Here is a 24,662-nt window from a genome sequence, read left to right on the forward strand (position 1 = left end):
ACTTTTTGTCTGTAGGGTCCCTAAGAGACACCCGATCCTGGATAGGGATGGCTGAGGAAGAGGATAAACGGGCAACCGGGGTGTCAACCCTGGGGACCGCCTCCCATTTAATAGCACCTTCTGCCGGAATGGGATAAAAGGTCTTAAATCTGCCTGGCATAAATTGTTTACACGGTCTAAGCCAAGCGTCGGCCGTCTCCACCATCTGCGGAGATGGTGGGAAGGCTGCCACCTGTGTTTTAGTCCTTTTGAACAGGAAGAAACCCGAAGGGGCCGTGGGTTCAGGGTCTGGAAAACCTAAGGTATGTCTGATACCCAAGATAAGACTGTCCACGTTATTGGACGAGACAGACTCTAATGTGCTAACTGGGTCCTCTTCCTGCGTATCCAGCTCAAATTCCCTCTCCTCATCTGAGTGGTCCGATTCTGGGTTACGACCATGATTAGCATCCAGAATCGCCCTGTGTGTGACCGAGAGCGGGCGCTCTTCGCTCTGAGCTAATGGGGTCTGGGAGGATGTGCCTGCGTCCCCTGTGGCGTTCAGGCCCAGGGCCTCTGTAACTGTGGCCTACTGCTCTGCTAAATGAGTTATGCTGGCTGCTTGTGTGTATGCCGTAGTGTGTTCACGTACCTCAGTGGCCCGCAACATCACATTAGTGAGCTTCTCCATGGCTGAGGCTAGGGACTTGATCCAGAGCGGCTCTTCCATGGCTGTTGGTTGCTGTGCTGGGGCTGGCTGCTCCTGCCTCACATGCGGTGCAAAGGGCATTTTTGTCATGCTGTCCAACAGGAAGCTTAGTTGTACACCTGGCACAGGCAAAGTACATCGCAGACACCCCAGAGGATCCCTTACTGTTAGTGGTAGAGGTCCCCTTATTAGACATAATTGCACAGTATTACAGTAGCAAGCAACTGAGAACACAATTCACAAATATACTTGTACAGTCTCTAGTCAGCACAGTAAGATTTGTACACCAAGTCTATATACTAGGTTACAAACTTGTAACAGCACTCCAATCTCTATGCAATGTTATATAATCTGCCAGTGAATGCTTGTAATAGGCTTTCAATGCAAAAACAGAAGGACATTTAACATATAGGAACGATACCAGTCGCTGGAGAGGCAGGAGAGAGGAGAGGAGCAGCGTGCAGCTGGACGATGAATGAATCCAATATGGCGATCACCATGCAGGAAACAGGAAGCTGGGGGTGGAAGGAAGTTCCTCCTCCGGATCCGCCCCCAAAATGGCCGCTTCTCTTTGTCCCGATCAGCGCATATTTAATGTATGGCTGTCGGCTATTTCCGGCACACACGCTGTATTTACAGTGCCCAGGCAGCGTGTGTGCTGTCCCCCTCGGGTAGCGCTGTCTCCTCGTGGAGAGCACTATACTCCCGATGCTCGTTGTCTAGGGGGAGAGGGAGCTTGCCAACTGGTCCGTCGGCGGGGGGATATGGATCCCTGCATCTCCCCCGCGCAACATTTAACGCTGTGCCCCGGTCCTATTTAAACGGACAAACCTATGTGGGGCACCTAAAGCCCTAATGGCAAAATGATTTAGAGCTATCCTGGCTAAATGCTCGTCTCTAGGGGATGGACCGCTGGCAAGAGGTGGAAGGCAAGTAGGCAGCAGCCGCTCCTTACCTTTCGCAGGGACCCAGAGTGAAGGAAGCCGCCGGGCTGTTCACCCCGCTGGGTCCTAGGATCAATCTCTGTGAGGCACCTTAAGGAAAAAAGTAAAAATGTAAAATAAAAACATGTAATTATCTAAACTAAACTAGGTATAGGCAGGAGCCTATACCCAAGTGACCTAACTCCTAAGGCACTTAAAAAAAAAACTGAGTTACCCACAGCAGAGGAGGGGCATAGTAAAGGAGGGGAGTAGAGATCAAAGAAGTTGATAAGTGCCTAAACTCCACACCCACTACTATACCCCATTGTATCGCAGTGTCCCCCAATGGCAGGAAAGAGAAATAAATATTAGATTATGATGAAGGAACACTTTCTACCCATGGCTTTCTTCGTTATGCTTTCCTAAAAAGGCAGCTTAGACTGTGACCATTAGTAGTTATAGTTCTCGGACCAGGATGTCAGCTCTGCTTTGGGTATGCCATTTTGCAACACCTCCACTGCTCAAGTGAATGTCTCCTTTGCCACACAAGCAGCTAAACAGACTGGACTAGGGAAATCAAACATGTCCTGGAAGGAAACAGCTGACTATATGCATATATGCCACTGCTGCCCAAAATAGGAAAGAAGTACACAAAAACTGCCCCCAAAAACAAAGACAGAAAATAAAAACTTCCCTAAGAGGGGTGACCTTAGAAGAATAAGCTAGAAGGCTAGGCCAATAAGTGGTCACAAACAGGTTGAACAAATCTTGAGCCTGCAGAAAACAAAAAAAATATATATACTACGATGTTCTCCAACAGCAAACGGAGGAAAAAATAAATAAATAAAGTATTAACATACACTGCCCATTATACAAAGTACATGAAGTAGTATACACCGATCAGCAACAACATTAAAACCACTGCCAAAAGACCTCTGAAGGTGTCCTGTAGTATCTGGCACCAAGATGTTAGCAGAAGATCCTAAAAGTCCTGTAAGTGCGAAGTGAGGCCTCCATGGCTTGGAATTCTTTTTCTAGTACATCCTACAGATGCTTGATCAGATTGAGATCTGTGGAATTTCGAGGTCACGTCAATATTTTAACTTTTTGTCATGCTCCTCAAACAATTCCTGAACAACTTTTGCAGTGTGGCAGGGCACATTCTCCTGCTGAATGAGGACACTGCCATCGGGGAATACCAGTGCTATGAATTTGGTGTACTTGATCTGCAACAATGTTTAAGTAGGTGGTACATGTCAAAGTAATATCCACATGAATGCCAGGACCCAAGGTTTCCCAACAGAACATTGCCCAGAGCATCACACTGCCTCCGCTGGTCTGCCTTCTTCCTATAGTGCCTGCTGCCATCTCTTTCCCAGTTAAAAATGCATATTTACCCAGCCATCCACATGATGTAAAATAAAATGTGATTCGTCAGACTAGGCCAGCTACTTCCATTGCTCCACAGTCCAGTTCTGCGCTCACATATCCTTTGTAGGCACTTTCGGAGGTGTACATGGGTCAGCATGGTGCTGACCGATCTGTGGCTAAGCAGCAAGTTGCGATGCACTGTGCTCTGACACCTTTCTATCATAGCCAGCTTTACCTTTTTCAGCAATTTGTGTTACAGTAGCTCTTCTGTGGGATTGGAGCAAATGGGCTAGCCTTCACTCCCCACACGCATCCATGACCCTGTTGCCAGTTCACCGGTTGTCCTCCCTTGGGACCACTTTTGGTAGGTACTAACCATCGCATATTGGGAAAACCCCACAAGACCTGCCATTTTGGAGATGATCCGACAGTCGTCTAGTCGTCACAATTTAGCCCTTGTCCAAGTCGCTCAGATCCTTCTGCTTGCCCATTATTCCTACTTCCAACACTTCAACTTCAAGAACTGACTGTTCACTTGCTGTCTAATATATGCCACCCTTTGACAGGTGCCATTGTAACAAGATAATCAATGTTATTTACATTACTTGTCAGTGGTTTTAATGTTGTGGGTGATTGGTGTATATAGTTTTATGTAGTATGTGCTCCATACCTCTTGGGCTTTGGGAGACCCATTGGGGTCAGGTTAGGGTCTGGTTTGGGAACAGTTTTTCGGATTCGAATCTGAGAGACTCTCTGAGGCTTCCGTTCCAAGTCTTGTTTCTGTGAAGATAGAATAGATGTCTTTGACAATAGGAAAGTAGGAAGTGGCGTGAGCTGAAGTATAAATGCCAAAGCAAGATAAAGATGTTGGAATGCAAATATTTAACTCAAGTTTAAAACACATTTTATGCAATCACACAAAAATATATAGCTTGTAAGGCCATGTAATACACAATGCTTCACGTATCATATGAGAGTACAAAAAGGATCCGAGTTGACCACAGTAGTAACTATTTGTACCAATGTAAGAATATACCATGTTTTGTAGCCCTATAGGTAGTGGGCAAGTAATTTTTGCTGAATAAAGGGTTACAGCAGAAAATAATATTTTGTCCACTGGAAAAATGTTTTAACAACATCAAAAGAACCCCACAACAACCATAATTGAGACCACCCAGAACCCCAGTGGCTCTGGAGAAAGTCTGTCCCACTGAGGTCTGCAATCCCAGATTGCTCCAAGGTTCAAAGTATGGAGTATTAATGGTAACATATGCAGATGGAGGATATCATTACTACTGTCTAATTAGCTGTGGCAAAAACCTCACCTGCAGCAGTTTCCAAACAAACTCCATACTGCGATGCATGGATCAGTTGACAGTTTCTACTAAACTACAAGTATCATGGGCATAGGAATCTCTGCCCAGTTAAGCGATTTGAATGTAAGGGGGCTTTGAAGTCTCATACTTGCCTCATTTCCATGACTACTGGTCTGTTTTTTTCCACATGGAATGGTCAGAGCCTCTCGCTGCTGAAATGGACATGCCTGAGCCCTAGGTAACACACAAGGAGGTTCTAGACCATTATCTTGATGAGAGGACAAGACAAATGAATGGTCTAAATTATCTTCTTGCAAAGTAGAAAAAGCAAAGGAAGGCACTAGAACATCTTCTTTCAGAGTGGATAAACAGCTTGATGACCCTCCAGAATCGTCCTGCCGAGTAGACAAAGCAAAAGGAATCCCTAGATCTACTTGTTGGCAGATCTTCAGTATCAAAGGAGAAGAAAGGTTCTGAACTTCAGCACTGTAAAATTATACAAATAAATAAGTCATGTAAATGAGTCATGATGTTCTAGAGAAGCACACTATTACAGCACTTGCTGTAGTAGGGACAATATAACTCACCTGTATGAATCCCACTGAGGCACTGTATCCACAGGTAGTTGAGGGACACTGATCAATGGATCTGGGCAACTTCTTGAAGTTTACACACACAAAAAGGGAAAAAAAAGAACACAAGATCAATGAGCTGAAAGCAGTGGGACAAATTATTAATTGAATTTCTAGACAGACAGAATTTATAAAACACTTCATCTACAGTGCCCAACAACTTCTCACCATGCATAAAAGATCACAACCAAATACACACACATTTTAGACTTGATACAGAATGTGCCATTTTTTGCTAAATTAGATTAAGGCTTTCTCTTGAATGTAAGTAGGCTGGCTACCTTCTATATATCGTGGCCGTGCTCTAGAAAATGTAATGCCTAGCAAAGTCAAGTAAATTTGTGCATCCATAGAGAATGTCAACAAAGCAAATCTTGCCTCCACTTATGTTCATTATGTTCAGTTGACCGTTTTATTAATTGTTTCACCAAGTGTGGAGCCTCAATAGTGATTAAATATGTGCATCTAAAACAATTATACAAAACATTATAGTCTCTCTATACTCAACCTTGTTCACTTGGAATAGATCAGATCTTCAAATACTAGAAAATATACGTAAAGAATTGTGTATAAAGTGGTGGTTACCTGATGTCGACGCTCTGGCTTGGCAGCCATAAACTGCAGTTTGGATGGGGTGTGGTACAAACAGAGGAGAAGGCGGACAAACCATGGCGACTCCAGGTAGATAAAATGCGGCCCAGAGAAAAGGGCAGAGAAGATGAGAGTTGTTTTTGCTGTGAAAATTGTGGTGGTAATCCTGTCAGTCCATGTGCAAATTGAGTCACAAAAAGTTTTTGTATGGTGGGGATTCTGCTTCCCAGATTCCTTTTTCTAGTCCATAATCTGTAACACCCAGGAGAAGAAAGTGCAAGTACTGTATGAAGGCCAAGCATTGAGCATCCAGACTCTCTTATAGATTTACTTTTGTAGCTGGAATTAGAACTTGATTCTAAAGTCCTGAAGTGTGGGTTCCACTGTGTGAGGAGATGAACATTCTCAAAGGCAGCAGGCATGTGCGAGGAGAGGAAAAGGGATAGTGTCCATTCAGAAAGTTGGGATAACTTTGTAGTAGGTAGTGAGCTTTTGAACATATAGTCAGGGGGATTGAACCTCATCAACTCTGTCAAATAAATAGGATCTACTTTTATGTGAAAGGAAACTGGGAATGTGGAAGTATCACAGGGACGCAAAGAAAATGTGTCAGATAGATTACTGAAGCAAGTGTTGGGGAGAGATGCAGGATAAAGATCCATAGACTGGGAAAGAAGATGATCTCTACTTGATTTAAGGCACACACTTTCTGGCCACATTTGTCCTGACTGGGAACTCATTTTCATGTTGACACAAGAAAAGACATTCAGCAGCTTCCTGGCCTGAAGCTGCACACCTCCAAAAGGAATAACTTTCAAGTTGCTAGAGAAAGACTTTGACTTGCAAGAAGCATTGCATGGGGAAGTTAGTCTATTTGCAATTGTAGATAACTGAAGCAGCAACTTTTGATCCAGGGTGCATTTCTGGAAAACTGCAGGCTTTATGTATGTAGCAACCAAACCGCTCTTGGTCACATTAGAATAAAGAGGCTTTGAAGACAGATTTGAAAATAGATGTTTTGATGGCAATGGTCTGTAGTCAACACTGATAGCAGGTGAGGTGTGTGCTTTGAAAGGTTGAGAAGTCTTGAAGGTCAGAGTCTTGTGATTTGTGGTCATGCTCTCTTGGACTGTAAGGCCCTTACATTTTCTGCTTGGCTGTTTTTTCACAGGGATGCCCATGGTGACTTGAGAGCAGTTTCTGAGGGAACTTAGAGATTTTTCTCTTTTACAGGATTGTCTTGGTGGGAGAAGGCAGCTCTGTGTGTTACGAGAAAAGTGGCCGGTGCCACTGAGCAAGTTAGAACTAGCATGTTGGACACAATTTTCATTGTAAAGCTTTGGTCTTTTTGGTTCTTGCAATGGGGAGCAACTAAGAGGACCATATTTTCCATCGTAAGGTTTCAACTTAAATTTTTCCCTGTTTCCAGTTCTAGCAGTGACCATCGTCATGTAACATGCTGATTGTTTAGGACTTGCTTTGGGCAGCATGCTTAGATATTGGCAACCATGTAGTGACAGTGACTTGTCATGCATTTTAATTTCAGAAGTAGATATATTTTCCTGGGTCTTGCCAAGTGCCCCTTTATGTCTATTTACAGGGGTGAACTTGTTCTCGTATTTCATAGAATCCTCCACGAGTAACATAAATGGAGTTCTGACTTCATTTGGAACTGTCCGCATCCTTATTGTTGGATTTATATCTGACAATGTAGAGGACTTCACAGTATTTGAAGACAGAGAAAGTTTTTCATGAGCAACTCTGGGTCTTGATCGAGGTTCCTTCTTGTAAATGTGTGTCAAAGGTTCACTTATCTCATCCAGTTTATGTGCTGAGGAACAGTCGGCAACATACAAGTGAAAGCTGCTTATCAAGTCATCCCTATAGTTTTCATCCCTATTATTTTTCTCAGACTGTTCTACAGGAGAGGCTGGCAAAGAGGAGGACAATGCACAGATCGATTTGACAGTATTTTGCACACTGTGTATGTTGGACAAAGGACGGGCTAGATCTTTTTTCAAAGAGCACTCATTTGTTTTTTGATAACATGGTGTCTCACTTCTGACTACTGCTGTTGGAGAGAATAGAAATGGTTTACTCACCTCTAAAGGTACAGAAGTGTCATACAATACACCTGAATTAAAAGGATAAATACATTTCGGCTGATTGAGAATGGAAACCACACTAGATTTTTCCTCACTATGCACTTCCATACTATGGCATCTAGCAGATAGATTAGGAAAAGGATCTGCCGGAACATTACATTTAACCTTCGGGCATTCAATGAGAGGTGCGGTTATTGTGTCCAGCTGACTCGAAGACCATATTTCTTTCTTATGTTCTTTAAAATTTGCACTGCGGTCCAATAACCTACCACCTTCATTATGGTCTGGATCTGTGTGATTTTGCAATGTGTGCAAGTGCCCCAATTCTATGGGTTTATCCGCAACACTTTCCTCTCCCAAATGAGTCAGAGGTTCTTCTTCCAACAAGTTACTTTCTTTCATCTTGCTTGTTAAGGCATCTGTATTTAACACCTGTTCCTGGGATCCCACGTTTTTGGAGGTCATATTTTCAGGATTCTCAAAAGACAATATAGCAGGTACTTTAGTCTTTTCCAGAAAACCCAAAATATTAACATATGGTACGAGTGCACGTTGAGGTGTGACTTCTGGACAACAGATGCCTACTGTCTGACAATGCACTTTCAAGTAATCAGATTTCAAGTTTGTTCCTTTAAGTGCTACCGACAGATTTGGTTGAATGTGAGTGGAAATCGTAGGCTGGTCTTGTTTAATGGGGTCATTAGGATTATTAGTGTCCGAGTCATAACTTTCAATTTTTGACATCTCACTTGAGCCTTTTTCTGTATTCCAATGATGAATGTCTTCAATCTTGAGATGTGAGATCGGGTCATCTACGAGTGCAGGTGCTATGTGATGAGGTCCCTGTGTCACTGTAGTACAGCAGGCAACAAGGGCCCCCGTTTCATTTGATAGATTTAAACTCTTATTCCGTGGTATGATGCAATGTGTCTCCCTCATCCTACAACAATATTCAGAATTTGTCTCTGCAATCAAAGCATTTTTATTAACATCCTTGCGTTCAAGAGAAGGGACAACCATCATAATGGATTGTTCTCTTGTTCTCTGTAGGTCCTGCTCCTGACCTACAGAATCACTATTCCCATAGCTAACAGTGGATATTTTTTTGCAATCTATGGATGAAAAGCAGTTTGCCGTTTCTGAGCATGGAGGCTCAACACAAACCCTTGTCAGAGGAACTGTCAAGTGTTCATTTCCAGATTTAATTTCATCTATACTGTCCTCTGATTTGTTGGCACAAACGATCCGTTTAGGACAATCAGCAGAGTCTCTACTGAGGTTGAAGGTACATTCACTTGTGCAAAGTGAAAAAGAACAATCTTTTGTGTCAAGTGATTTGGCAACTAACAAATGTTCATAGCAAGTTAGATTTGGTGTAAATGAGAGTCCCTCTTTGAAAGTCTCTGTTGCTGTGCGCTCTTTTTCAACCAACAGCGAATCAGTCTTTGAGAGGCCTGACAAATGAAGATCTTTCCCAGTTGTATCCATATTATCTAAAGAGTGTCTTATAAAAAGATGTGCATCTAAGTGTTCTTTATTTTGAGCTTTTTCAGATGAGGCCATCTCTATTTCTTGATGGGCAGGCACTATATTCAAACTTAAGCACCTTTCCCTTGACGCAGAATACTGCAAGCAGTTCTTTTTAAGTATATGTGCTCCTTCAACTGCTGTACTTGTATCCTGTTTTGTTGAAATGAGAGCTGCACTACTAACTTCATTAATGCTAGAACATTTAGACTTTTTGCAAACAAACTTTTCCTCATGGTTTACAGCGTCTCCTACAGCATCTAGATGCTCAGACTTTCTCTTGGTCAAAGCATGAGATGTACGAATAAATGGCATGTGTTTATCCTCCAGGCACATTAAGGAATCTCCATCGTTTGTGAATGAAGCACATTCTTCATGAACTAGCCCTCGAGGAGTCCAGCTAGATGAGGTCTGGGGATTTATGGCCACCATAACACTGCACACTTCTGACAACTCCTGGATAGATCCAGATTCTCCTAAATCTGCGGACTCATTCCCGTTAGTCGAAGGTTGCAGATTACTCACTTTTTCACTCTGCTTTGATTGTAAAACTGCCCCAGTGCCCATGACTTCCATACCTGCTTCTTTATCACTCAGCTTGGGCACAGAATCAATCACAGTCTGATCATCTGCAAGAGACAAAAAAAGAAGACATGAATAAACAAAATAAGTAATCACTACTTCTCAGTCTCTTACTTCTCCCCAAGGAGTGCAACAGACCCTCCTACCCTGTTCTTACAAGAAACACCTGCTCCTTGCCTGTGAGGTGGAAAGATGTCAGCTTTGCCGCTCTAATAACAGAAACAGCAACAGAAGCCTAGTCCAGAGATACCTTTTCAAAAAAGCATATTATTTCTGTCTCTAGGAAAGTTTCTCAGTCTGGGGATCCTGTCATTTAAACATTCCTCCATCACAAATGTTCCACCCAGGCTGGTACAAATAAGAACAGGACACTAAGCTAGATTAGCCAACTTTTCAATGGCCATAAATAGCCCAGTCATAAACATAAAACAAATACGTAATATGCAAACAATATAATTTAAAAGTCAGTATCTCTAGGATATGCCTAAACAAAATGTTAAATGGAGTTTCCAACGAACAGGAAAAACACAACAATTATCTATTCAGCCCAGTGGTGTGGTCTTATATTGGCATCTCTGATACCTATGTGGCTACAGTGTAATACAGTGAATAAGTCTAGTAAACCACACAGTGCTTTCTGCAAAACATTCCATGTAGCACTACCTGGAGAATGCATAATTAATGGGTGCCACGCTCAGGAACTTTGACTACAAAATATTTAGGAAGATGTAGAATTTAACATTTTAACAAACATGTCTGGCTCCAATAAAAACATTGTTCATTAACCTTTATTGATACATGTAATTACAAGATTTGCTATACAAGTGGGCTTTTAATTATGGTTCTCCAGTTTTTTTCTGGACTATAGCTCCCAGCTGAACAGTTATAATTTCATTATTTTCTGTTTTCCAGTTACAGACCTGTTGAAGATTTGAGAAGCAGGAGGGGATATTTTAGTAATGGTTACCTTTAGTTTGCACTAAGAGGTAATCTGTCCAAAGGTGTGAAATACAAAGTTCACCTTTACCTTTTATATGTAGCTGGGTGGGAAGCTCAGGATGGATAGCAATTTCAAGGAGCTCTGCAGTCATCTGCAAGGCTGATGATTCAGTCTAGAATGTAAGGTACAATATTACCACCACAATGTACATGATAAAAGTCACAAATATATAAAAACAATGGTGATAGTGCGGACAAACTTATGGATTCAAGAATATTCAGCTTGAAAACAAACAAAAAAAAAAAGAAATGTTTGGGGGGTAACAAACTAAGCTTGTGCTATAAACACTTAGCAGCAATGATGTCAGATTTATTTGCTTTTGTAGACCAGGTGGTTGTACTAGACATAGAAACATCTAGTTTCAGACACAACCCAAAGAGAAACAAAATGATAAAAGTTTCAGTTACAAATTCAACATGTAAAACAAATTCAAACAGTTTGTGCGAAATATGAAAACAAAATATGTAATATTAAAAACAAGTACTGAGAAATCTGGCATGGTATACAGAGGTAAGAGGCATAACTGTCAAAACATTGACAGAAGTAAAGGGTGAGAGGAATATATATATATATATATATATATATATATATATATATATATATATATATATATATATATATTATAATAAATGGTTAGGAGAGGTAACGGTTTAGATTGGGTTTAAACAGGTGGAAGGACTGGCAGAGTGCAGATGTTCATGGTGGGTGCTTTCATTTATGGAGTAACACACAGAGCTCCAAAACGGATGAATTGTAAATGCTTGTGCACTCATGTCAATTCAGCATTTAGGAAAATGGAGATGTGCTCATTCTGTAGATTGTAACCCATAGGATAGGGAATGAAAGCTCAGCAGAGGGGCAAGTGCTTTAGGGAATGGGGGGATATGGAGCCCTGATCTGGGGAAAAAAAAAAAAAAACCAAAAAAACCTCACAAAACTATTTCAAGACATTCAAAAATATTTAAGTGTGGAAACTTACCGATTCCGAGAGTAGCATCCTTGGAGCAGACTTCGAGATTTCCATTGGGGCCAATGTCTCCACAGTATCCAACATTACAACAGAGTTTGAAATAAAGCTCTCTCTAGTATCTTGGATCCCAGTACAAGGGACAAGGCCTGTTGTGTGAAAAGGCTCCGTAACCTTGCTGATCTCAGTTTGTGATAAGCGTGTCTTCTGCTGATCAAATTTAAGAGCTACCTGATCAAGATTACTCAGGTTTGAAATTGGTTCTGGTCCAATTTCCAGCTCATCAGTGAAGTTCACGTGCAGCAGAGGCCACTTGTGTCTGACAATACTGTTTAGGGATGACTCAAAAGAATAAAGAGGGCACTGCTCCAGAACGTCAACTTTCAACATTATGACATCTGAGGTGGAGGAGCAGTTTGCCAAACTGCCTGCAGGTTACTGAGAAAAACAAAAAACAAAGACAAAATTAAATTATTAAAAGCTCACTTATAACTGTGCATCTAATGCTTGATTCCATCCTACTCCCTCTACTGCTTTAATGACTGTAAGCTAAGCCTGAGGATCTCCCACCCCACAGATGGGGTGACAGCCAGCCCAGGTACAGACCACCCCACAAAGTTATATAGAATTTATAACCCTGGAAAATCTAAAAAAAAAAAAATGATATTTCAGAAAACAGAAGATTATTAAAATATAACAAAGTTACACACTATAACAAAGTTAGACAACAGCTATACATTTTAAGTGTGGAGGTTAAGTGGCACCTGGGGTCTGTACTAACACAATAAAACTAGGTAACTTCCACTCTACTAGACTTGAGCCATGTCAGCTCTAAACCCTATCTGTCAGTTCAGTTTTCTAACTCTCCAACTCCTTCTCCCCAGCACGAATATCACTCTCCGGCTGTACACAAGCCTTCCCTCCCTCCCCCCGGTGTCTGTACACTTCATACCCGACTCTCACTCCTCCCATCCTGTCTCTCGCTCTCCCCCTGTCTCTCATTTTCTCGGACGCTCCATGACTCCGTCACAATCTCCTCCCGAACGGCGACTTACCTCACTTCCTGCCGGTCATACTACGTCACTTCCGGGAATGGGTCACGTGACTGTTTTAAAGTGATGCCCGGCTCGGGGCTTCCGTCAATAAATCCCTGAAACCGGGCTGGAGAGACCGGCAGGTGACTGAGTAACACACGAATCCCAGAAGCGGCCCTAGCCGCAGTATCATGTTCCCTATATATATTATAATCATCCCCCCCGACCCTACACATGATCCCCTTTCCAGTCATTGAAAGTGACACTTGTCATGTCTCCTCTTTACCTGTCTCCACAGGCCGAGTCTCCTGTGCTCGGGATCAGGGTGCAGTCCACCATGAGAACCAACAGAGTGTACAAGCTGGTCATCCACAAGAAGGGCTTTGGGGGCAGCGGTGAGATCAGAAAAACACATTTTTATCTTCGATACCTAACAGGGGGATTGTATATAACGAAACAAGGGCTATGTTCAACTGATAGACTGGAGTGTGTTATGGAGGACAGGCATCTTAATGTCAGTAAATGAATGGGTGATAGAAGTTCCTCAGTATAAAAGGAAATAAGTTGGGTTCTTGAATTTACAGTAACTAATAGCAACCTATAAGCAGTTTGCTTTGATTATTGCATATTTACTCTTGTTAGTTAAGCTGGGTACACACTACACTGTTTTCGGGCAATAATTGGCTCAAACAGCCGACATACGACTGCTCGTTCAAAAGTCGGGTCAGTGTGTGCATTGACACGATGGTCGAAAGTCTGCCCAAATGGATGATTATCGCCTCATTTGGTTGGTCGTACCGTTTAATATTTTCGTTCCAATCTCGTTTCCGCTGTGTAGTGTGTATAAACTTCCGACCAATCCACAACAGTGAGTACGAAATTACAGTCATTGCTCACGACAACATGGCTGTAAAAAGTCGCTAAAGGGACGTCCGCTCTTCCCTTTATCGTCCTAAACAAGGCTAGTGTGTATGCAGTCCATGGACCGAGCGACCGGACCATCGGTCGCATGTAAAATTGCTCGGCATAAAAAGTTGGTCGAAATTTCTGTAGTGTGTACCCAGCTTAAGCCAGACTAATATGGTTAGTGATAGGAAAAAATTATCTTTTAGTAAGTCTGGGTACACAGAAAATTTCTCCCAATGCCATTAACAATTTTACCAATGGCTGAAAGTGCTGATCAGCATACCTATTCATGTGTACACACTATACATGTTTTACCTTCAGATCTGTGCTCTTCACCTGTCATAACCATCAGCTGAAAAGATCATGACTGTAAACTATATGGAGATCTGGTCGTGCGTACATACACACTGCAGGATTGGAATGTCATCATTGAACATGATTTTTAGTCTGTTTATGAAATCAAATGAAACAATACAATGTGCTTTGGAACCATAATAGTTTATCATTTGACTGGCCCAATAATCGGGTGCAGAACCTGTAGTTTGTACCCAGCTTTAGAATCTTCTGATTGGGGGCCAGAACGGTGGCTAAGTGGTTAGCACTTCTGCCTTACAGCACTGGGGTCATGAGTTCAATTCCCAACCATGGCCTTATCTGTGTGGAGTTTGTATGTTCTCCCTGTGTTTGCGTTGGTTTCCTCCCACACTCCAAAAACATACTAGTAGGTTAATTGGCTGCCATCAAAATTGACCCTAGTCTCTCTCTCTCTCTGTGTATCTCTCTCTGTGTATTTTAGGGAATTTAGACTGTAAGCTCTAATGGGGCAGGGACTGATGTGAATGAGTTCTCTGTACAGCGCTGCGGAATCAGTGCCGCTATATAAATAAATGATGATGATGATGGGATAGGAAATTCTCTAGGTGACAAGGATATTCGTAAATTATAAGGACGTTTCAGGAGTACATAGAGCTCCTTGGATGACTGGGAAGTGTTTAAATAGTGTCCATTGAATGACAAAGAGACTGTTAATGCGGGTACACAAGGTGATAATGGTCATCTTTCGACTGCATTCACTGATATGTCTGATAATCAACTTAGTTTCAAAATTGCTGTGTTTGTGACCAATTTAAAGGTTTCAGGTGCTCCAATTGACTGGAATCCACTATCAGGCCTCATGCCCAATGGAATTCTTAAAATTATTTTTTATTGTTTGTAAAACACATGTAATGGGTCTGACACCAGAAACCATTGCTTCTTTTTTTGTTGCCATACCTATTGATGTATTTACTTGCATTGCATTCTGTAGCAATAGCTGATTTTTGGATTGCTACCTGTAAAAATGCATTTAATATGCTAGTGGGTATGTGGCCTAATTGTCTTTTATCAAAGTATATATAAGTTCACATTCGTATGAACGGTTAATAAACTATTTGCAGTTTTGTTTTCATTATTGTGGCTACTTTTTTTTTACAGAAATTGTGGCATTTAGTGTTTTTGTTTAATTTAATGTAATACAGTAAAAAGTGTAATTGCCGGGTAAAAAAATAAAAGAATAAACTTTCTAAGAAGAATAGACTTGAATTTTTATTTAGGTTCCATATAGGATATCCTATAAAATTAAATAGATTATTAAATTTCCCAGAATGGAGTTGATCTATCTGCATCTAAAACCATAGTTAATGCCTACATGTTATTCTCCCATCTCTTTTCTTCTCTTCTTCCCCCCCACCACCTTCCTTCCCTCTCATCTCTCCTTCCTCCCCCCAATCCCTGTTTCTGCAGTGTCATGTGCTGTGTTATTGTCTATTTCATATTGTTCTATATTTCTCTCTTCCTTTGGGGGACATTGGGATATAGAGTAGGGACAGGGCCAAATGGCACTTTAAACTTCTGTTTAACTAAGCCCTAGCTCCTCCCCCTCTATACCCCACTTCCTGTAAGCCTCAGTTTGGTTTAAGTGCCTGGCGAACGGGCTGCGTTTGGGCTCAGTAGCAGCCCAAATGCTGATTTTATGTTAATTGGAGACTTGTGTCTCCTGGTCCTGACAGCCAGCGGCTCAAGGAGCCGCGTAGGCGGCTGTCAGTCACCGCTTGTAGCACTTCCGCCTGCTGTTTTGGAGGCTCCGGGGTAAAGTAATTGGCTTCCCCTCTTTGTCTGCCACTTGTTTAATCACTTTTCCGAGCCTAAGCGGGGAGGGTTAAGAATATAGCGCAACATGGCAGCTTGCAGTGCACAGCATGGATGGCTGTGTGCTGTCTGGAGGGGGGGATCGGAGGTGCCTCTTTTGCCAGTCCCCCTCTCCCAACGTTCTCATGCCCTCCTATAAGTCGGGCACAGTCGCCGCAGGCTGTGTCCGTCCTCCTGATCTGACAGCCAAAAAGACTGCAGACACTGCGTGAGGAGAGATGCCAGCAGGTAGAGGGGGGGGGGGGGGGGGGGGGTAGTAAATTGCAGTTTGTCTTCTGAGTCAGGCTGCTTCTTACTAGGAGTAGTCATAGAAAAACAAAACTATTTTTAGCTTAGGGGACTGGGTTGGACAGGATCCTATGCTAGGCATTGGATTGGTTAAGGGGGTTGTCCTGTTGGACGCTTGCCAATCCAGTGGTGGGCCCTGGGGGAGTTGTGTTTCCTCTTTTGCACTTCCTCCTTGGTGGTCTCACTTCTTTGTGTGCAGACACCAGAATAGAGAGCCATTTTATAGCTCCAGCTTCTCCCCTTTTCTGTCCTGAGTCCTGTAAGGCAAAGGGTTGGGGGTTGTGGTTTTCTCGAGTTTTGTCTTTTACTCTATGGGGCTATTTGGCTGTATTGCAGGCTCACTTTCTGTTCAAGTTTGTGTGCTGCTTGTCATCTATTTTGTGTTTTGTTCACTGTTTATTACACTGTTTTGTGTGTGTTTTGTCCCATCTGTTAACATGTCAGATAGGGGAAAATCCATGCGTGGTAAGGCTGGTGTTACATCTATGTTGAGTTTCACCTGTGCTGTCTGTCACGTTAAGATACCAGCCGGACAGTCAGGCGCTGTGCGCAGCCTGTTGGCCCTCAAAGAGAATACCATGTGAAACAGCAGCTGCTAGTTGAGATACGGCAGAACCTGCCTGGGCTTGGTCTCTCATCAATACGGTGACTGAACTTGCTCAGTTGGTGCGGTCACAGGCTGTGGCCGCTCCATCTTCTGATTACGCTTCCACTGTAGCGAATGACATGGGTTCTAGTTTGCGCGGTCATGGTTTGACTGTTTCTACCCCGGCGGAGTCTGTAGAACCAGCTTGGGTACAGGGACTTGCATCCTCTGTACAGGGTTTGGTGTTGGTTTCTTCCTCTTTAGAAAGGATATTGCTTTCTGCTGCACCGTCTTGCTCTCGTAAGGGTAAGAGGGTGTCGACAACCCTTCAGGGAAATGATTCCGATTCTGACTGTTCTTCCCAGGAGGAGGGTGAAGTAGCAGTGGATTCTGACATGGATGCTCCTTAGGTGGTGGAGGAGGTTCACTCTGATTGTCAGAGTGTGGAGGAATTAATACAAGCTGTGCGTCAGGTACTTGATTTTCCTGAAGAAGAGGTTCCTGACGCTGCAGAGGCTTCTGTTTTTGCGCGCCGGAAAAATAAATCTTTCTCTTTTCCAGCTTCTTCCCAATTGGAAGATTTGTTGTCAGAGCCTTGGGCTTCCCTGGATAGGAAGTTCCAAGTGTCTAGGCGACTACAGTCGTGTTATCCTTTTCCTCCTGAGGTTCTTGCTAACTGGGAGATGCCTCCACATGTGGATGCTGCTGTTGCAAGGTTAGCCAAGGTAACTACTATTCTTCTTCCTAACGCAGCCACTCTTATGGATGGTATAGACAGTAAGGTTGAGGCCGTCCTTAAGTCCATTTTCATGGAAGCACGTGCCTCTTTGAGGCCTGCTTTAATATCTGCGTGGGTTAAAGCTGTAGAACGCTGGTCAGAACAGCTGTCTGAAGGTTTGTTACCAGGCAGGCCGTTCTCTGAACTGCTTCCGTTAGTCAAGCAAATTCAGAGGGCAACAGATTATTTAGGAGAGGCAGCTATGGACGTGGGACTGATTGGGGTATGTATTTCTGCCTTTGGAGTTTCAACTCGTCGGACTCTCTGGCATAAGTCCTTTGAGGCTGATGTGGGGTCTAAAAAGGCTCTTGAGACCATACCTTTTTCTGGGGGTGTTTTGTTTGGACCTCAGCTTGACTCCATTATCAGTCAAGCAACCGGAGGAAAGAGCACTTTTCTCCCTGTTAATGCTCCCAAACAAAGAATGTCCAGATTTCGGTATTTTAGTTCCTCAGGAAGGTTTCGGGGTCAATATTCCTCGGGCCAATCTTCTAGAGGCCAGTCATCCGCCCCCAGGGGGGCAGTCTGCAGTGTGGCCGCCAGGCCTGGTCTGCTCGATGTCCAGCAGCGAAGCCTGCAGACAAGCAATCCGCATGACGAGCATTTTGCTCATCCGCTATCGCCAGAGGTGGGAACCCGTCTTCTCTTGTTCAGAGATCGTGGTTTCAGTCTACCACCGACGTCTGGGCTCTGGGGTGGTGGACCAGGGATACAAGATCGATCTGCTCGGTCTTCCTCCCAGATGGTTATTTTCCACAGGGATTCCCACTTGTCCACGAAAACGATTGGCTTTACGAGAAGTAATTCAATCCCTCCTTTCTTCCAGAGTGATTATTCCGGTACCAGATTCTCAAAGAGGTTTTGGTTTTTATTCCAACCTATTTCTTGTGCCAAAACTAGACGGCTCTTTCAGACCAATTCTGAATCTGAAATCATTGAACACCCAGGTCAGAGTGCCCAGGTTCAAAATGGAGTCTTTGCGCTCGGTCATTCACGGCATGGAACAAGGAGAATTCATGGTGGCTCTAGACATCAAAGATGCCTATCTCCATGTGCCTATTTGGAATGGTCATCAGTCCCTTTTGAGGCTTGCGGTTCGATCAGAGCACTTCCAATTTCAGGCTCTTCCCTTTGGTCTGGCCACGGCCCCGCGTATCTTCACCTAGATCATGGTGGTCATGGCTGCTCTGCTTAGGTCCAAGGGGATTACAATCATCCCATACCTGGACGATCTTCTTTTACAAGCAGATTCTCCAGAGGTGCTTCAGTCGCATATCCAAGTAGTGATCTAGACTCTAGAATCTCATGATTGGATTCTCAACTTCAAAAAGTCCATGTTGATCTCATTCCAGCGGATGATCTTTTTGGGTCCTTTATTCGACACCCGACAACGACGGGTGTTCTTACCCCAGGACAAGATTCTAGCCTTGCAGAAGATGGTGACATCTCTGTTGTCGGCAAGGAGGCCTTGGGTACATTTCGTCATGAGAGTTCTGGGCAAGATGGTATCGACTTTCGAGGCGGTCCAGTTTGCACGGTTTCATGCTTGGCAGTTCCATTTGGAACTTCTGTCACAATGGAAGAAATCTGAATCTGGCGGGCCAGGTATTCCGCCTGTCTCCGCAGACGCGTCAGTCGCTTCTCTGGTGGTTACACAAACAGAATCTCGCCAGGGGACGCAAATTCTCAATTTGGAATTGGACAACGGACGCAAGCCTTCGAGGTTGGGGGGCCGTCTGTCTTCACGCTCGGTTTCAGGGTCTTTGGACTCAGAAGCAATCCAAGCTTTCTTTCAATGTCTTGGAATTGCGAGCAGTGTTTCATGCTCTTATGAGCGCACAACACTTGCTGCAGGGAAGGCCAGTGAAGATTCAGTCAGACAATGCCACGGCAGTGGCATACCTCAATCATCAGGGCGGCACCAAGTGTCCCTTGGCCATGCGGGAGACACACAAGATATTTCAGTGGGCCGAGGTTCGCGTCCCGGCGCTCATGGCCATCTTTTTTCCCCGAATAGAAAATTGGGAAGCAGATTTCCTAAGAAGGCAGACTCTGCATCTGGGCGAATGGTCCCTCCATCCAGAGTTGTTTCGTCAGTTGGTGGAACGGTGGGGTCAGCCGATTGTCGACATGATGGCATCCCGGTTGAACCACAAGGTCCCAAGCTTCTGCTCCTGTGCAAGAGATCCTATAGTTGTCGTGGTAGACGCCATGTCTGTCCCTTGGAGGTACCGCTTAGTGTACCTTTGCCCACCGGTAGCCATACTCCCAAGGGTGTTAAAAAAGGTAAAGAGAGAGGGTGTTCCGGTCCTTCTAGTAGCGCCGGATTGGCCTGGTACATCGACGTGCTCTCCATGGCAGGAGCTCGGTCGTGACGGTTGCCGCTATGCCCAGATCTATTAACTCAAGGTCCCTTTTGTCATCTAGTTTTACAATGTCTGGCTTTAACGGCGTGGCTGTTGAAGCCATGATCCTAAGAGCTAAGGATTTTTCTGAACGTGTACTGCAAATCATGCTTCAGGCTCGGAAACCAGCTTCTGCAAAAATCTATCATCGAGTCTGGAAGACATATATTGGCTGGTGTGGAGATATTCTACTTCTTCTTTTTGCTTGGCCAGGTTACTTAGGTTCTCGCAGGAGGGGTTGGATGCAGGTTTGAGTCTTAGTTCTCAAAAGGGTCAGGTGTCAGCTCTTTCGGTCTTCTTTCAAAGAAATCTTGCTGTCGTACCTAATGTGCAAACTTTCATTAAGGGCGTACTCCATGTACAACCTCCATATGTTCCTCCGGTACCACCATGGGATTTGAATTTGGTGTTGAATGCTTTACAGCATCCGCCTTTTGAACCTTTGAATACAGTGGATTTCAAATTTCTAACCATGAAAACGGTTTTCCTTTTGGCCATTTCTACGGCACGCAGAGTTTCAGAGCTTGCTGCTTTATCTTGTCTTGTTTTTCATGAAGACATGGCAGTTCTTCGAACTAAATCCTCTTTCCTTCCTAAGGTCGTGTCTAGATTTCATCTAAATTAGGACATTGTCATTCCTGCCCTGACTGATTCTACGTCTTCAGATAACGATAATTCTATTTGTTATCTCGATGTTGTCCGAGCCGTACAAATTTATGTGAAAAGGTCTCAGAAGGTGCGCAAGACTGAGGATCTTTTGATTCTCTATGATGCTCACAAAAGAGGCTGGCCAGCTTCTAAGGTGACTATTGCTAGGTGGATTACAGCTGTTATCCGTCAGGCTTATAGTGGGGCTGGGGAGCCTGTCCCAGATAATCTCCGGGCGCACCCTACAAGGTCTGTGAGTGCTTCCTGGGTGGCACGCCATGATGCCTCCAGTGAACAGCTGTGTAAAGCGACCACGTGGTCGTCTGTACACACATTTACTAGGTTTTACAAGTTTAATGTATTTGCATCCAAGGATACAAGTTTTGGGAGAAATGTGCTTTGTGCAGTTTCTTCTGAGCGTTCCCTCCCGTGAGGCTGCTTTGGGATGTCCCCAATGTCCCCCAAAGGAAGATAGAGAAAATTGGATTTCTATACTTACGTAAAATCCATTTCTCTTAGTCCATTGGGGGACACCGGGCGCCCACCCTGAACGCTATGGTTTCTTTTTCTGCTTGACATGTAGTCTTGTTGGTAAGAGAATGTTGTTGTTTGTTAATTTTATTCTCTTTTCCTGTTTTCTCTCTATCCGCTTTCTGTGGGCTTGGTTAAACATAAACTGAGGCTTCCAGGAGGTGGGGTATAGAGGGGGAAGAGCTGGGGCTTAGTTAAACAGAAGTTTAAAGTGCCAGTTCGCCCTGTCCCTACTCTATACCACATTGTCCCCAGTGTCCCCCAATGAACTAAGAGAAACGGATTTTACATAAGTAAAAAATCCAATTATTTGTAAGCAAATGTGTACCTTGTGGATGTTATCTTCTGTATTCCCGGTATTGTCTGTATATAAAACATACGTGTCCTTTCTAAATAAAGTGTTTAATGGTTTATTTAGAAAGGACTTAATGGCTTTGCACCAGCATGTGGAGCAAAGGCATGCAGATATTTAAATGTAGCTTTGTGGCACTTATCCTTTACTTCCTGAGACACACGTTTTTTTCCTTCTTGACAAAGATGGGTGGGGAGGGATTTGAGAAGATCACATGCAGTTCTCCTTAATTGAAGCATTCCTGTCCCAACACCCATTTAAGTCGAAATTCAGTTTGGCTGTCAGGTATTTAGTAAGCAGTGCTTTGTTTTCTTTTCAGATGATGAGCTAGTGATAAATCCCAAGGTTTTCCCATATATCAAGCTGGGAGATATTGTGGAGATTGCTCATCCCAATGACGAGTACAGGTGAGAAGAGACATGGGAATGAACGATATGCATAGGTGGACAATAATGGCATCTTTGCCTTCATAATGACTGAGTTGTATTGGACTCTCTTTGATGCCCCTAATAAGTAGATGTTAGTGATGCCTTCTGCTGCTAGAGCAAGATCTCCAACCAAATTGTACCATTTAGTATTAGGTGGATTTACTAAGATAATATAAGATTACTTTACCTGGCTTCATGTGAAAACAGGAATTGATGTATTGCAAGAAGCACATCTTTCACCTAGTAGTCTCTGGCTTTTATATATATATATATATATATATATATATATATATATATATATATATATATATATATATATAAGGTTGGCCAAAAATGTACCTTGTGTTACTGAAATGAAAAGAGGATAAGACGTCATGACCTTCTCCATGTTCTGAATTTTGTATGGCTAGGTTGACTTTATTTGTTTTCAGATTTCTTGATCATATTCTATATCTCTCCAGTCCTCTCTTACTGCAGGTGAAGTCTCTGAAAGATGACTTACAGAAAGGTACAATATTCATGTGATTTTTCTCATTTTCGTTTTTTTTGTATATATGTTCTCCCTTCTTTAGCTAAGCCACTGACCAGTCACTTTATTTGCAGAGACCGTTAGTGTTGATCAGACAGTGGCTCAGGTTTTTCGTCTCAGGGCTTACCAAGATGTCTATGTCAATGTGGTTGACCCAAAGGTAAATTCACAATCTCTGCATAGTAAATTCTGTTATTTGTGATTTGCAGCCAGCTCTATAGCCCTGTGAATATTACATGACTACATGCTTGCATAATCCAGGTTATTTTTACTGCTTGATGTCTAAGGTGAAACCTTAATGCTTTATTGTTTGCTAGGGCACAACTATGGTGAATCCCTAAAGAGAATTGAAGGCTTATTATTTGTCTATTGACAGCTACATAGTGCTTCTGTTATTCTCTCTGTTTGACAACACAACATTTGAAATTCCTGTTTATAATTTAATGTTATTTCTCTTTCATCCTGTGGGGGCACTGTACCCCATGGGTATGTAGAACCTCCATTAGGACATTGGCACTTTAGAAATCTTCACGCTGTTTCAGCCTCTCCCTCCTCTATATCATTATCCTGCAGGGACTTTAGAGTGTCCGCAAGCACAGATGACTTTTGCTGGGCTACTTCGACAGGCTGACTTTTTTACTTTTTATGTTTGAATTACCCATTGTGGTTGTTTGAATTTACCCCTCCTGCGGTGCTTGGCTCTGGAGAGCGGTGTAAGCCTGGGTAGAATGGCACCTCTTACTTGTCACACTTCAGTTCACTGATTATGTCTTGCCATATCAGAGACACAATTCAGAACTCCTGCTCTGCCTCTCCAGTATCCCAGCTGCAGGGAGGCTGATGGGGTTTCTTGGCAAGTTGGTCTATATGCTTTTTCTATTGCTGAGATTTTTCAAGTGTCTCCTGCCTACCGAGTTTTTCTAGTTCGTCCACTCTGGGGGACACTGCTACAATGGGGTTGCATGAGGGCGCAGAGGAGTTGGCACTTAAATAGTTAAACTAAACCTGCTGCTGACTTCTCCCCTCTGCAACCCCTACTAGCCTCAGTATAGTTCAAGTGCCCAAGGAGTTGGGCTGTCTGAGTTCTGTTTCAGTACTTGCTGTTTAGATTAGGTTAGTTTTATTCTTATTTTTTCTATTTTATTTATTTCTTTAGAGTGAGGAGATGCAAGTGTGCCGGCAGCGCTTTTGAGTGTATAACTTTCCTCATGCTTCATATAGGAAATTGTTATTTTCTGTTTGGACACTTAGGGGCATATTCAATTCTCAGTGTTTACCCCAGCGGAAAAACTATTACCGGTATTACGGTAATAGTAAGCCGGATTTCAGCTCGCAGCTCCCTGAGTCGCGAGCTGAAATCCAGCGAGAAAAGTACCGTAATACCGGTATTTAAGGGCACTATTACCGTAATGACGATAATAGTGTTCGGGGCTCGTTAAATTTGGCTGTAACACCAACAATTTAATATGTCCCTTAGAGTTTTATCATAGAATTCTCTAAGCAAGGAGTCAGACATCACTGTTTCATATAGTAACATGTAATTCTTTTACTGCTTATGGACATTAGCCAGGGACAAGAAAAGTAACTGTATTTCTTTTCACTTTGTGGTGTGACTGTGTGTTATCACCCAAAAAAAATATTGTCAAGGGTAAAAGCACTAAAGTGAAGTTTTATGCTTGTCAGTCAACAGGACCAGGGGGCTGTGTGCGCGCAGTGTGAAGTGTCGTCTGGTGGAGCACAGGCACAGGGGGTCGCCGCAGTGACGGTGGAGGAGCCAGCATGGGTTTCCTCGCTAGCACAGTCTGTATCTGTTAGCTCAGCTTATTAACAGACAAGCAGAGACTGCGATCATGGACGTAGGGGCCCCTACAGGGTCTGCCCCAGCTACCTCGGCAGACAATGTGACGACTGTTTCGCAGATAGCCGAGGGGGACATTTCTAAGACTGCTCACATTCCTCATTGGTCTGCCCAATCGGAGCCAACCTAGTCATCTTCCCTAGGAAAGAGATTAGACTGCTTTATTAGGTTGTTAGATTCTCCAAGTATGGCTACACCTAAAACCAAGCGACAAAGATCCTCTCATACGTTTTTTTTTCCCTGTCCGATTCAGAAGGGGCTTCTGAAAAAGAAGGGGAAGTGATTGAGGATTCAGATTCTACCCAGTTAGGTGATTGGGATGAGAACCAGGGTATTCAGGATCGGGCTATGGCGGTCCGTCAGACCCTGGATCTGGTAGACTCAGAGCCGGTTTGTTAGGTCCGTCTGATCACGTGACCTGAGAGGCAGG

General features: G+C 43.4%; 2 protein-coding genes across 7 annotated transcripts in view; one reads left to right on the plus strand and one right to left on the minus strand.

Annotated features, from left to right (window-relative positions):
- The window catches only part of PRR14L (proline rich 14 like), a 29,102-nt gene extending 16,359 nt beyond the window's left edge, over positions 1 to 12,743 (minus strand). Inside the window, exons 1-7 of the mRNA XM_075215346.1 lie at positions 12,655 to 12,743; positions 11,715 to 12,140; positions 10,763 to 10,847; positions 5,516 to 9,782; positions 4,886 to 4,957; positions 4,451 to 4,784; positions 3,653 to 3,762 (exon numbers count right to left, since the gene is read on the minus strand). Of these exons, the coding sequence (XP_075071447.1) occupies positions 3,653 to 3,762; positions 4,451 to 4,784; positions 4,886 to 4,957; positions 5,516 to 9,782; positions 10,763 to 10,847; positions 11,715 to 12,092 (5,246 nt within the window). The 5' untranslated portion in view covers positions 12,093 to 12,140; positions 12,655 to 12,743. The remainder of the gene's footprint in view (positions 1 to 3,652; positions 3,763 to 4,450; positions 4,785 to 4,885; positions 4,958 to 5,515; positions 9,783 to 10,762; positions 10,848 to 11,714; positions 12,141 to 12,654) is intronic.
- Positions 12,744 to 12,769: 26 nt separating this feature from the next.
- Positions 12,770 to 24,662, plus strand: part of DEPDC5 (DEP domain containing 5, GATOR1 subcomplex subunit) — a 90,350-nt gene continuing 78,457 nt past the window's right edge. For 5 of the 6 annotated variants that reach the window (XM_075215355.1, XM_075215376.1, XM_075215382.1 and 2 more), the window contains exons 1-5: positions 12,770 to 12,879; positions 13,035 to 13,131; positions 21,737 to 21,824; positions 22,307 to 22,353; positions 22,434 to 22,534. In XM_075215355.1, coding sequence (XP_075071456.1) covers positions 13,074 to 13,131; positions 21,737 to 21,824; positions 22,307 to 22,353; positions 22,434 to 22,534 — 294 coding nt within the window. In that variant the 5' untranslated portion in view covers positions 12,770 to 12,879; positions 13,035 to 13,073. The remainder of the gene's footprint in view (positions 12,880 to 13,034; positions 13,132 to 21,736; positions 21,825 to 22,306; positions 22,354 to 22,433; positions 22,535 to 24,662) is intronic. The other variant, XM_075215362.1, reaches the window with a different exon arrangement.

The sequence above is a fragment of the Mixophyes fleayi genome, chromosome 1 (genome assembly GCF_038048845.1).
Source record: "Mixophyes fleayi isolate aMixFle1 chromosome 1, aMixFle1.hap1, whole genome shotgun sequence".
NCBI lineage: Eukaryota > Metazoa > Chordata > Amphibia > Anura > Limnodynastidae > Mixophyes > Mixophyes fleayi.